The sequence below is a fragment of the Enoplosus armatus genome, chromosome 18, assembly GCF_043641665.1.
Source record: "Enoplosus armatus isolate fEnoArm2 chromosome 18, fEnoArm2.hap1, whole genome shotgun sequence".
Classification (NCBI taxonomy): domain Eukaryota; kingdom Metazoa; phylum Chordata; class Actinopteri; order Centrarchiformes; family Enoplosidae; genus Enoplosus; species Enoplosus armatus.
The window spans coordinates 7644134-7658666 of record NC_092197.1 but is presented as its reverse complement, the minus strand read 5'-3'; the positions used below and the strand labels follow the sequence as shown (position 1 = coordinate 7658666).

The 14533-nt window shown below is 44.9% G+C and overlaps 1 protein-coding gene across 1 annotated transcript in view; it reads left to right on the top strand.

The window, feature by feature from the left end:
- Positions 1-13829, top strand: part of ctif (CBP80/20-dependent translation initiation factor) — a 38581-nt gene extending 24752 nt beyond the window's left edge. Inside the window, exons 9-13 of the mRNA XM_070924898.1 lie at positions 1366-1981; positions 2712-3011; positions 5875-6030; positions 12261-12314; positions 13085-13829. Of these exons, the coding sequence (XP_070780999.1) occupies positions 1366-1981; positions 2712-3011; positions 5875-6030; positions 12261-12314; positions 13085-13306 (1348 nt within the window). The 3' untranslated portion in view covers positions 13307-13829. The remainder of the gene's footprint in view (positions 1-1365; positions 1982-2711; positions 3012-5874; positions 6031-12260; positions 12315-13084) is intronic.
- Positions 13830-14533: the final 704 nt, after the last annotated feature.

Genomic DNA, 14533 nt, shown 5'->3' with positions numbered 1-14533 from the left:
AGACCCCCATCAGCAAAGCATTGTGTTCATGCAAACTATCCATTTACTGACACACCTCATATGATTATTTATGGTATGCAATTAGGATGATTTTATTGCTTAATACTGTGCTTTTTTATTTTGATGTTTCTAGTCATCTCACTGTCTGTGGACGTGAAAGTGATGCACAGTATGTGTGGCTGGAAACTGGTTTGTGTGTGTTTTCATGCACCAATGTCATGTTTCAGGTCAAGTGCTCCGTGTCTAGTGGAAGTGTTCAGGCCTGATTGTTTAAATCTCCTGGCCAGACAGACTAATGTCTGGCATTAAACATTTATATGTATTATAATCACTTAAATTCTGACACAAGTACTGTAGCTGCCTATTGATTTCAAACACAAGTACTGGATTCCTTTCCCCCAGTTTTCGATGGTTCATCTAATTTGTTGTAGCTTATTTAGTGGCTTAACCAGTTATCGGTCTGTCAACAGGCCACCACTTTTACTGTGTTTTTTGTTGCTCCGTTTCATTGAATACATTTGTCAGAGAGTGAATGAAGTTAGTGGTGAACTGCAGTGGAGATATCTGGCTCGACATGTTTGGCTGACAAGGTCTTTCTTTGTTCACCTTTCAGCTTTTGACTGTTCAAGTGGCCTAAAATAAAACTCATTAACCTTGACTGACAAGATATCACTCACTAATTATATACATCCCTATGCCCAAAAGACATCCCTATGCTCAATTTATTTATTTATTTGTTTATTTATTTATTTATTGTTGAAACAGGCCTGGGTTTCCTTAATCTGCAGACCATGTCAGGCTTTTATACACGTCATGTGCAATTTCACGGTGTAAAAAGCACTTCTAGAGTTGAGTGTATCTCAACAAAAGGCATGCTAGCTGCTGCTAGTTCCAATTTTTTGTGAGTTCACAGGCTGAGGCAGATAATAGGTTTCCTCCTCGGTGCCAGGGTGACTAATCCCTTTGACCATATGTCAGCGGCTTGTCAAGTCCAGAGCCAGAGCAGCAACAGGACAGAGCTATGCAGGACAGGAAAACACACTGTGCGTCCACATGTAAGCAGTCATTGGGCTTTTGAATGTTTAGTTACTTGAAGACTGTATCAGTAGATGATAGGTGTGTGTCTGGTTGTGAATTGTCATAGGAGTTTTTACAGAAGAGCATTGGTTAGTCACAGTGACTAGATAAGGAGTTGAAGATGGAACAGAAAATGGAACCTTTTTACTAAACTTTTGAGGGGAGGAAGAGGGGCAGGGAGGACACTGTAGACCATCATGGAGGTCAGAGTGGAGCAGAGCAGTTCAAGGTACAAGCCAGCTGCTGCTACATCACAATGAAGCTAACTGAAACCTGCTCTCATTCCAGGAGACAGCAGCGGCCTCAGGGAGGAGGAGGAGGAGGAGGAGGGGGCGGCGGAGGAGGAGGAGGAGGAGGGAAGAACCAACCTCAGCTGATACAACAACAGTCACCACAGCACCAGAGGGATCAAACCCAACAACAGTCTCCAAACCAACAGCATCAGAATCTAACAGAACTGGGAGATAACAGAAACAGTAGTGCTGGTCGGCCGCCTCGCCAGTATCAAGGAGGACATGGCCAGCGCCAAGGAGGACCGCCACACCACGGATATAGCCAGAACCGGCGTTGGCACCACAATCAGAAAGGTCAGGGGCATGGACAGACAAACGCTACAGGTGATAAAGGAGTACCCCCGAGAACAACCAAAGACAAAGAGACTGAGAATGTAAAACCGGGTGACGTGCAGATAAGACCATCCCAAGACTGGAGCAGTAAGAGTCCCAATGAATCACCCCAATATGAGTCAACACCCAGTACGAATGCTTTCCCAGATCTGACAGTTAATAAGGAATCTCTGCATCCACCAAGAAGTGGAAAGGCAAGCGAGGGCCGGTCGGAGCAGCCCAAAATCAGCTTGCTTCAGTCGTCAAAGGAGAGGCTAAGGAGGAGACTAAAGGACAAGGTACCGAAAAGCTGCTTAGTGCCTGTCAGTCAGTATTAAGGCAATCAGGACTAATGTGTATGTGTACACACACGCTACCATTTAGTCCATAATTACTTCCATTATGTTAACGCACACTCATACACTGTCATTAATATACAGACATATAGACACACACTTTTCTCACACTGCCTTGCTTTAGTCATTCATCTACTTAGTTGTACTTAGCATTCAGATTGACACACCCAGACAGGCAGGGAGGGGAGTACATGTTCTCACTAAGGAGGTGAAGAAACTAAAGAGGCATTAGCGTAACAGTTTTTGATGTTTTCCCACTGTGTGCACTAAACTGGCGAGTCAGCCAACTGTGTTGCTGCTCTCAGCTTCCTCATTCTGCAGCTAACTCTTTACCACCAGGGGTGGTTTGATTTGACAGCACGGGACTCCCCAACAGGCAGCAGGGCAGGAATTAATAAACATATCCTCAGTGACACTAGTGAATCAATGAATCCAGTCTAAGAGCCAGGTTTTGCTTGATTCTGTGGTAATGAACAAGAGCAAATAACATATGAAGTATTTATTTATAGGTATTTTCTAGGTAATTTTTCTTCAAATCTTTGAGCTACCATATTGGTTACATGTCACAAACCATTGATTGGGTTCCTTGTCATGTTCAGAGAGCGAAGTGTCATTTGTCATGTCTGAATACTGTACTATCACCACTCATGTCTTATCCCATCTCCCGCCTCAGGAGGAGGCCCGTGTGGAGGCGTCCGGCTCCGGGTCACAAAGCATGGACCGGCTGGTGGATCTTCTCAACAGCATGAGGAGCAACAGCAGCGGGGTGGAGCAGCAGCTGGCCTCTTTCATGGAGGAGGCTCAGTGCTCGGCGCGGTCCGAGGAGACCCTGGCTCAGGTGGTCAGCACCATCTACTCCAAGGCTGTGTCAGATAGGAGCTTTGCCGCCACCGCCGCCAAGCTCTGCGACAAGATGGCGCTGTTCATGGTGGAGGGGACCAAGTTCAGATCGCTGCTCCTCAACATGCTGCAGGTGAGAGCGATGGGAGGGAATGGGTTAGTTCCAGGTGCAGCGGTGGGGAGATGTCTGTGCTGCTTCAAGCTGTCCTCATCTCTTTTCCAGTATTTTCTTCAGTATTCAGGTGTTTCTAAATCAACATTGACTAGATGTGATGAATGGATACGGTAGGCACCAAGCTAGTGTAGTTGTCTCTTATAAGGATACAGTTTAGATGCTGTTTGAGTAAATATTAAAGCCCAAGCTCGCATATCTGTGACACATATATATCTGTGAGACAGACCTAATTTATGGGATTGTTATCAAAAATATTTGTTTGTGTTACGTGTTTATGTTTAAAAAAGGAATATCAATTTTAGTATCAGCCTTCAAAATTCACTATTGGTTGGGATCTCGTAAATACCCCTCTTTTATCGTAGTGGTGGTACATTTACTCCTGAGAAATCATTGTTTTTTATCTTGTTGCCAAGATACAAACTTGCATGCACAAAATATTATCCTGTGTGCGTATGATTAAAAAAAAAAAAAAAAAATCATGTTAGTACTTCTTCCACCTCTGCTTTATTGCTGACTGGCTACTGATTGAGCGATAAGCTGCGGTGTCGATGATGAGTCTCAGTGATTTTTATATATGTCTCATTCTGCTTTTGGGGAATTCAGTGTGTTGGCTCCATGACAGCTTGATGTGGGATCTTTCACGGGACTAGTCTGCAAGTAAACTATCAGCAGTGGATTCACAATTAGAAACAGTTTTGATATTCGAATCGTTTCGTCATTTATCATGCAAGAAGGTCAAATGGGCTCTTAAATTTTAGGATTTGCTGCCTTTCTCTGTTTTTATATAATTGGAAATTAGATATCTTTGGATTTAGACTGTTAGTTAAAGCTCGTTTTAAGCTAGCAGTGCAGTAGCAAACAAGTCATTTTATATGTTTTAACTAAATCCTCTCTGCAATTTCAGTAGTTTTATTCACCCGTACTTTCATGAGAAAGCACTTTCGGGTGGAGGCCAACTGTGTGTGTGATGTTGTAAATGTCAGTGGGCAAAGTAGCTAATCTAAGCACCCAGGGGAGAGAGACCTGTCCCCCCCTTCACCCTCCATCCCTTCACTTAACTGCACAGTTCCAGTCTCGCACCCATGATGAAAACATCCTCTCAGCCGTTGTATATTTCACTGCCTCTCTCTCTCCCCCCTCGTCCCTCATGAGCTCTCTATTACCGCACTCCCCCATCTTATCGCCTCCCCTCACCCAGAACGACACGGGCCAGTGCCTCGCTTCTCCTCCCTGCACACTTCCACTCTCTCTCTCCCCCTTTCACTCCTTGCCCCATCCTGAGAGTCAGACAGCCTCCAGAGCAGCAGACGGTCTAGAAGTAGGCAAACAAGACATACACGCTTTCTTCAGATGGCATTCAAGGTCTAAATGTTAACCCACGTGCTGCCTGTCCATGTCTCCCTCTTCTCCCTCCCTTCACTCCTACTCCTGTTTCCTTCTCCTGCAGATGCTCTTCTCGACTACACTCCTACACTTTTCTTTTTTCTGCTCCCTTCTGTTTTTGTGTTTTTCCATTGAAACACCTCTTTCTTTAGAGATTTTTATCCCTGACCCATCAGCAGTGAATCCTGCCTTCATTCTTTTACCCCCTTTCTCCGCTTTTTATTTAGTTCCCCTTTTTCACAGCTGTGTGGTCCCTCCTCTTCTTTTATTCCTCACTTTAATTCCCACTTCCCAGCCAGCGTGGACCCCCTCCTTGTCTTTGACATTTTGGCTTTTTGCTTTAAAACATTTTAAATGTCACAAGTGGGCTCATGAAGGCTGTCATTACCGATGTAGTTTCCAGACCCCTGGATCTCAATGTGGGGGCAATTAGTCTGTGACCGCTCTGCTTATTAAAAAGAGGCGTTTGTTGGGGTTTGTTGTTGCTTTCATTAAACGTAGCCAGACTGTTACCTATGAGAGATGCTGTTTATTTATCACGTTTGAGAGGAGCATGTGGTCTTTTTTTTTCTCGCTAATGCTTTTGGCACCTTCCTCCTCGTCTTCTTTTCTTAAGTAAGCTTGTCTTTTCTGTTGCTAACGCTTCAGACATCTTTTTTGTCTGCTTTGCTACATAAGTGTTTCTTGCCATTTTGCTGGCTTGTTGTTTAGGTGTCACATACCGTGGCATCCTTGGAGTTGTATAAGAGATTTGTGTAGTTGTTTTTGAGTGTGTGTGTGTGTGTGTGTGTGTGTTTGTTTTTGACAGTGTGAGGGAGGTTTTTTTTGTTGGATCCATTCAAGGCTGCAGATTCTGTGCATGTCTGTGTACAAGCAGGCTTTCAGTGTAGTTGTACGAGTCTGTGAGGATATAAGCTGCTCGTGTTTCCAGTGCACCCAGTAACAGGCAGGAAAAAAATGAGAAGCAGAGTGAGTTGCTGTGGCTGTTAATAAAGTTTCAGTTTAACCTGCCGTATAACATCTTTACAAGTGCGCATTAAGCATTAACCCATATTAACCCCAACACTTTTACAGCACTGACACAGTTCACTACCCTTCACTTTCAAACCAAATTAACATATTCTCATCTACTTCTGGCAGATAAAAGAAATTCATGAATTTATTTAATGTGTTTTTCAGCTGCTTTTTGGATTTAAGTACTTTAAGCTGCGAGGTTAATACATGTGCCACCTCCAAAAACTCCCATCAGAGAGATAGCAAAGATGTTAATGGTGATTACCACCACTGCTGATGAATTTATTTATGAAACACTTAAATATCCTTTTACCTACCGCCTACTTAGAACTTGCATTGCACATTTACAAAAGCTGGATAGACTGTAGTACTGCAGCGTATTTTCCAAACTTAACCTGCATCTTTTTTCTCGTTCTCCCCACAGAGGGACTTCTCCCGTCGAGAGGAGCTCCAGCAGTCAGATGTGGAGAGGTGGTTAGGTTTCATCACCTTCTTGTGCGAGGTGTTTGGTACCATGAGGAGCAGCTCCGGGGAGCCATTCAGAGTGCTGGTGTGTCCCATCTACACCTGCCTACGGGAGGTCTGTATCCAGATCTACACCTTTTTTTTTTATATCAATGTATGTCAATAACCAACCCCATCCACGCGTTCCAGTAAGAGGACAGCGTCCAGCTGTGTCTGTATATCTTGTTCAGATCGATCCGTGCACCAAGCCAGAGTTTCCTGTTTTTGGCCAGACCTAGTCTAGACTCTACATACCACAGTGGAGTTTGGTTAGTGGTGCAAAAAGCCAGGACACCAGTTTGTTCCAGGAAAGATTCATGACCCCAGGCTCAGTTCTCATCAGCTGATCATGTTCTTTTTTCTTTTACACACACACACACACTCCCTCAGTCACCATGGAAACCATACAGGGTAGCCACAGTAGACGCACGGCGATACAGAAGTGGTTAACGACAGATGGAATATTGAAAGGGGAAGCAAGCGATGTTGGGGGGGGGGGGGGGGGAGGTGAGAGGAAGCAGAGGAGACTGTGGTCAGGTTGACAGTTACTGCAGAGGAAGTTTAGTCATGGCATGACAGGTAGAAGAGAAGGGAGGAGGGAGATGAATTGTTTTTCATTTGTAGTTTAACAGGCAGAGAAAAAAATAATTGCGTGGTTGAGGCACGTGCCAGGTAGTTAGTTTTACCACCCACGTCCACACCTCCACCCGTCTGGCACTCAACACACACACTGCTTCCCGCTAACAAACACAACAATCAACTAACACCATCCGCACCCTGTCTGAGCGTACACCCAGGGCGTTATCTCGGCTTGTTAGAAGGCTCAGCAGCATGACCAAGGGTGTGGACGCACAGTGTAACCTGTCAGAGATACACGCAAACACACCTTCATATTCCAGCATCAGCTGTGTCTCATTTAGCCTGATGAGGCCTGAGGTCGGAACACACCTGGGAATACTGTCAAAATATTTGTATAATCATATGTGTGAATTTGTGTGTGTGTCCTTGTGGTTGCGAGCACATGTGCTTCTTCGACAATCTCTATTTCCCAGAGCCATTGTTCCTGATTTTTATCCATCTGCTGTTTTGTGTTTCCTGTTGTAACATGTAGTTGTCGGATTCCAGCTACAAGCTATGTAGCGATAACGTGTGTTTGCCTGTGTGTGTGTGTGTGTGTGTTTGCATATGAAAACATATGTGCCTGCACGTGTGTGTGTGTGTGTGTGTGTGTGTGTGTGTGTGTGTGGCAGTGCATTTTGCAGCGGCTGTCGTCTGTAGTTGTAGCCTGCAGAACAGGATTAGGTAACAACTGAGGTGTGTTCGGAAGTGTGTTTGGCTATACATGACAGCTGTTCATAAAGACAGAGCAAAGTAATGAACGGTGATCTCACACAACACAATCGTGTGTTTTTTTAAATCCACATAGATGCAGTTATGTTAGATAATCTCCAACAAAGCTGACATTGATGCACACCTTAAAATAATTATAACACACCCCATGCTCAAATGCTCACTTGCCAGAAATGTTAAACCTACATTTATTGATTTTTATTTTAGGCTACTCGTGGGCTGCACAACAAGCTGTAAACTGACATATCATCACTCTTTAAGTTGTTATGGCGAACGTGTTAGCAAACAGAACAAGACTTTAGTCGGTTTGGAGTCATGTTTGTGTCCACCTGATGAATGTAAGTCCAATATCCACTCTACTTTTAGCTCTGTTTTGCTCACCACCATCTGTAGCTACAAAATGCTACACTATGTTCACCAGGTAGTCGCTAACCTTTTTGCTGTTCGGTGGGTTTATCCAACTATTTCTGCTGAAAACAGCTGCGTACTACGTCTGGAAACGACGTTATGCAAGCAATAGGTGTGGATCAAAACAGTAAAGTTGCGAGCTGGACAGCAAAACTATGAGCTGAAACTGAAAATATAGATTATAGCCACTTTAAGTAATTCACATAGATTAAATAGATTAGATATTCCTCACTATACTATATGAAATTTGTGAAACAAAAGTTTTCGTGTCCTTTAAACAGTTTAAATACACCTACTCTGGCAAATCAGACATGAATGTTTACCGAGACCGTAGTATAAAAGTATGTAAAGCACAGCCTGTACTAGGCTGCACAGGCAAGATGAAAAAACATGATTTTTATTATAATACCTTACCTTAAAAAAAGACAAAAGGAACATGACAAACATGTCTTTCCTGCACAGCCTAGTAGTCGTGGAAAGTCAGAAGGCAGGTAGCAGGACACTTGAATTAACAGATGAAACCATCTTTCATATTGAAGCAAATGACCTGCATCCTTCATCAGGATATTGGTTTGCAGTTGCACACTGCAGAAAGCATGCACATACACTGTGTCTGGTGGTGACCTCAGTAGCTATTTATATTGTGCCTTGGTATCCCGCTTTGAAAGTCAGCCTGGGCCTCATAGTCAAAGACAATCAGAACATACAAAAAAAATATGTACCTTAAATCTTCTGAGCATCAAGCACTTGTGTTATATTTTACATTTTGTTTTGTTTATAGGCTTGTTTTATAGGAGTAATATTATGTAATGTAACTAAGGGAAGTGCTGGTCCTGACGCTAGACCTGCTGTTGCTATGCAACTATTGGAAACCTAGTTAAAGTTGAAGTAGTCATAATTTTAACTTTGAGCGCTCTGCGTGTCATTAGTATCCTGATGAAACGTGTTTTTCTCTCAGCGCTCGTACATCCTTTCTTTCTTTTAGCGAGCAGTATGATGACAGGTTTCAACGTGTACAAATATACATCGAGTAGTGAAGTCAAACTGAAAGACAGACGAAGCCTCAGCAGAAAGTGTAAGTGAATAAGGATGTTTTTCTAGTTGACTTCTTTGAGTCATTCAAGGTGCTGTTGTCATGTCAGATGCATTTCTTCCATTCAGTGCTGTAAGAGGATCACGGCTGTCCTAGTTTCTGTTGCTTTTCATGTTCCTGATCAAATGTCCTTTGAATGAAAATACTGTAAATGGAAATCACAAAGAATCCCAAGGTTTCCCAGCCCAGCAAGCTTTTGTTTCTTGATGATGTAACTAACCAGAGATCTGGTAGTTTTCAGCTTCAGCAGAGAGACTGTGTTAAGTTGTTTCTCAGAAACAGTCTTTTCTGCGTGTAATGGTGAGAGCGACAGAGGAGAGCTATCGCATTGAAGGGTTGGGTGGGGGGGGGGGGGGGGGACGCCATTGCAGTGGATAGGAGAACTGATTATAGATTAGACAATTTTAAACGCACTGAGCAAAAACGGCACTCTGGGCTCCCCGGAGAACTCATTATGAGCTAATCCCGCTGTCACATAGCTCTCCTACTCTGGGAACGACGAGACTTGAGTTCCCACATCAAACAGCCTCACTGTCACCACACCCGTCTAAGCATACTGAGGAGCTGACGTCTGCTGGGCCTGAATGATAGGTGGAATACCATTAAGCTTACAGTGTGGAAACAACAGGCCAGCTTGAGTGTGGATCAGAGCATCAGATGGTGGTTACCTTTGTTTCTCTTTCAGTTAGATTCAGATGTCATTTTCATGTTTTTGACATAGCTCTTTCGTAAGGCATACTTCAGTTTTTCTGTGTGTGGACTTCTACTGCAAGCGTTCTACTTTGGTTGAGTTACTGGCTTGTATGCATGCAGTAGGTGGACTCCCATCAGTTGGACACAGCACCGCTATATCACAGCAACTGAAAAACAAACACTCTGAGTTATTCATGTTGATCCTGTTCATTTAAACCTGCAATAACTGATGTTTTGGTTACTTGGATGCATATTTGCATATATCACCTTTTAAGTTAATATGGCGAGCTTGTTAAAAAACAGAAGTAACAGAGCAACTGTATCATTCATTTGGAGTTGTATTTCTGTCTTTACCAACTCCTGAGGGAAATATGTGGCTCTTTAGCTGCTAAATGCTCTACTGTATTCACCAGCTAGTTGCAAGTGGTGTTCAGTGGGTTTTTAGAGCTTTTTCACTGAAAACAGCTGCCTGTTGTGGCCGAAGATGACGCTATGAGTGAACCAAAACAGTTAAGTCGCAGGTCAGACAGATAAACAATGAGCTGAAAGTCGCTATAAAGCTCTGTAAAGCTGAGCTGCAGATCCAGGTGATAATTCTCTGTCAGGTCACCACTACAAGCAAACATCACAATCACAGATCCTTCTAAACAGTCACTCCATGATCTCACTTATATTTTCCCACAACTGTGTGCCTGCCTGTACCCTGCATTTATACCTTTTTTTTTTTTTTGGGGGGGTCTACGCTTCCAAGGTTTAATTAGACATCACTCCAGCAACCTCCCTGTCACTTCCTCTCCCTCCTTCGAGTTAATCAGAGTAGCACTTTGAAAACAGACGTGTGAGGACTAAAACAGCCTTAGAGCTCAAAAAGGGAGTATTTAACAAAATTCCTTTCTGCTGTAATCTGACGCTAGATGCTCAAAGTCTAGCATGGGAGGCTCTCTCTCTCTCTCTCTGTCGTTCTACGTCCCTTTGTCGCCATCCCTCCCTGCATTGTTTGAAGGCACCAGTTGTATGCCCATCTGTGCATGGGGCCAGCGTTGGGGAGAAAGCCAGCTAGCATGTTTACCAGCTCCACAGTTTGTTTTTGGCTACACTGTGTGTGTACAGTATGTGTGTGAGTGTGTGTGTGTGTGTGTGTATGGAGATATATAGTGTGCATAACGCAAGCCTGGATGTGTGATGGTTAGCTAGCTTGCCAGGATGAAAGCCTGGTGTGTTGACTTTCAAGATTTAAAATGTAAATGCAGAAAATATTTACAATCGCGATTAGGTCTTTTTTTCTTTTGTCCTTCTCTTGTGAACTGATTAGCACACACAAACACTTGCATTTGCTTAATCTCCCCACCCATGTGGCCTATATCCAAATATACATATATTTATACACTATATTGCCAAAAGTATTGGCTCACCTGCCTTGACTCGCATATGAATTTAAGTGACATCCCATTCTTAATGCATAGGGATTAATATGACGCCGGTCCACCCTTTGCAGCTATAACAGCTTCAACTCTTCTGAGAAGGATTTCCACAAGGTTTAGGAGTGTGTTTATGGGAATCGCATTTGTGAGGTCACACACTGATGTTGGACGAGAAGGCCTGGCTCTCAGTCTCCGCTCTAATTCATCCCAAAGGTGTTCTATCGGGTTGAGGTCAGGACTCTGTGCAGGCCAGTCAAGTTCATCCACACCAAACTCTCTCGTCCATGTCTTTATGGACCTTGCTTTGTGCACTGGTGCACAGTCATGTTGGAACAGGAAGGGGCCATCCCCAAACTGTTCCCACAAAGTTGGGAGCATGGAATTGTCCAAAATCTCTTGGTATGCTGAAGCGTTCAGAGTTCCTTTCACTGGAACTAAGGGGCCAAGCCCAGCTCCTGAAAAACAACCCCACACCATAATCCCCCCTCCACCAAACTTTACACTTGGCACAATGCAGTCAGACAAGTACCGTTCTCCTGGCAACCGCCAAACCCAGACTCGTCCATCAGATCGCCAGATGGTGAAGCGCGATTCGTCACTCCAGAGAACGCGTCTCCACTGCTCTAGAGTCCAGTGGCGACGTGCTTTACACCACTGCATCCGACGCTTTGCATTGCACTTGGTGATGTATGGCTTGGATGCAGCTGCTCGGCCATGGAAGCCCATTCCATGAAGCTCTCTACGCACTGTTCTTGAGCTACTCTGAAGGCCACATGAAGTTTGGAGGTCTGTAGCGATTGACTCTGCAGAAAGTTGGCGACCTCTGCGCACAATGCGCCTCAGCATCCGCTGACCCCACTCCGTCATTTTACGTGGCCTACCACTTCGTGGCTGAGTTGCTGTCGTTCCCAATCGCTTCCACTTTCTTATAATACCACTGACAGTTGACTGTGGAATATTTAGGAGCGAGGAAATTTCACGACTGGACTTGTTGCACAGGTGGCATCCTATCACAGTACCACGCTGGAATTCACTGAGCTCCTGAGAGCGACCCATTCTTTCACAAATGTTTGTAGAAACAGTCTGCATGCCTTGGTGCATGATTTCATACACCTGTGGCCATGGAAGTGATTGGAACACCTGATTTCAATTATTTGGATGGGTGAGTGAATACTTTTGGCAATATAGTGTATATCTGCTAGCCTTGTTCAGTTTTGCTCACTCACTATGCTGGACGTCTTCATACACTTTGATTTCTCTTGCTTTATTTTATTTTGTGCTGATCTTTCCTTTGCAGTGTTCCAGTCTATTCACATAGTGTCTGTTCTTGTCCTTTTTTAGCTGTTAGAGTCCACAGATGTTAAGGAAGACGCAGTCCTCTGCTGTTCCATGGAGGTATGGACCACACACACACACACACACACACACACACACACACACACACACAGAGACAGTTAATACTTGTGTCTTTGATTGAAGCACAAGGCCGAATTGAAATTTGTGTAAGAGCCAGGAAACCAAATTAAATACAGTAAAATATCTGAACAAATGTAAGAAACACATTATAACAACAGACCTATTGAAACCCATAAAGCCCTTATTTTATTTTAATGGAGTCGTCTCCAGCATTTACTGTAGAAACTGTGTTTATAACAATCTCAAACACACATCTTTGATATATCTAAAGGAGTCTCCTGAGGCTTATGAATAATAAAGCAGTGCAGGTGAAGTAGAATTATGGATGAAATCAGACTTGGGTCATTGTACAGGAGCAGGAAGCTCTCGCCAGCCATTAGAAAATAAGGCAGAGAGGTTAAAAGAACATAGAGCAAAGACAGGTGAGCTCTGGTTGGCAAACAAATCCCAGATGCTCACAAACACAACCACATCCTTTGCAGTCTTGATTACTTACCAACACGCGCACACACACACACACACACACACACACACACACACACACACACACACACACACACACACACACACACACACACAGCTCTATGGCCAGAGGGTGTGTGAACCTCTGCTGTCTGACTGTATCCACACTAACAAGGTGCCAGACGTTGTGTTTCGCTCCCAGTAAGGGACAAACACACACACACACACACACACACACACACTTTCCCTGACCTCCTGCCTCTCTCTATCTCTTTTCTCTCCTCCAGCTGCAGAGCATGGGGCGTCTCCTGGAAGAGCAGCTCCCCGAGATGATGATAGAGCTCCTAGCAGCCGTCAGGGACAAGATGCTTTGTCCGGCCGAATCTCAGCTGACCCGCTCTCTCCTCATGGAGGTCATCGAGCTGCACGCACACCGCTGGAGCCCCCTGGAGGCTCTCACCACCCAATACTACAACCGTACCATCCAAAAGCTCACCACCACTGCCTAGGTGCCAGCTCCACCAGGAGGAGAGGAGACAACCCCACCCCCCACCCCACAAGGAAAACCATTTTCCAGTTGAGCATCTGCTCTTCTAGTTTTACCAAAACATAGGAATTTAATAATGACGTCACTCTCTTACCTAAATAAATACATGCTTTACGTGGGTATTGAACTTAACTGTACAATTCGATAATTTCTCCACGATAGGCGACCACTGCCACAAACCAACCAGACACTATCCACCGAACAGGTGGCCCTGAGCCATCAAGGCAACACTACATGTGGCGTTCAAACAATGAAAAGGCGTATCTGTCACACATTGGAGGGAACAGTAACGTATATATATGGCCAGTAGGGGCGTGCTTGGCCACACAGCTCGCCTGGCTGTGTCTGCTGAGGGATAAAGGAGGGAACAGACAACAGAGGGGTCACACCGGGGAGAGGCGGAGAGGGCAGCAGCCTGCCCGTAGGGAATAGAGAGATCCGTACCCAAAGATGAATGGAGGATGGGGGGTCAGGGTAGTCCGTGTCAGTCTCTTCATTGTGTTCATTTGCCCACCACCCTCCCCTTCTCTCTGTCTCTTTCTCCTCCCCCCTCCTCTGTCTCTCCGTCAGCCCCTGGGGTCTGTGTGGCTGATAAAAGAGAGAGGAGGAGGAGGAGGGGGGAGCAGGCGGCAGGGAGTAGACACGGTGCTGTCTGTCTGGGCCGTCTGCCCCGCCGGGCCAGGGACCAGGTCAAAGGGCCTCGCTGTGGAGCTCCCCAGCTCCTCTCTGCCTTTGTCTCCCCCCTCTCCCCACCACCAACACCCCCCAGCAGGAGGTCTTTTTGTGGGGATGAGACAGCGGGCCTGCTGGGCCTGGCTGGGCTGAGGATAAGGATCAGGCTGGCTAGAGTAGGGTGACAGATGGCTGCTTGAGCCCATGTGAGACGACACACTCCTAACACACCCCTCTGGCACCCCAGCTCCCTGCTCCCCAAGCTCGGGCCGGTGTCACCAATAGAAGCAGTAGAAATATTGCAGTGGTGGTGGGAGGGGGGCAGCATTAGAAAAGCATTAAAATAGACACTGCTGATAATTATTTTGTTTTTGTCCTACAGGGGAATGTCTCTTCTCCTCTGTTAAGCCGTGCATGTCCATGCTTTGTTAACCACATCGTTGATATTATTTTTTTAATCATTTGGTGTTTTCATTGTCTTTGTTTCATGTTGAAGTCTTGTTTTTATGGTAAAATG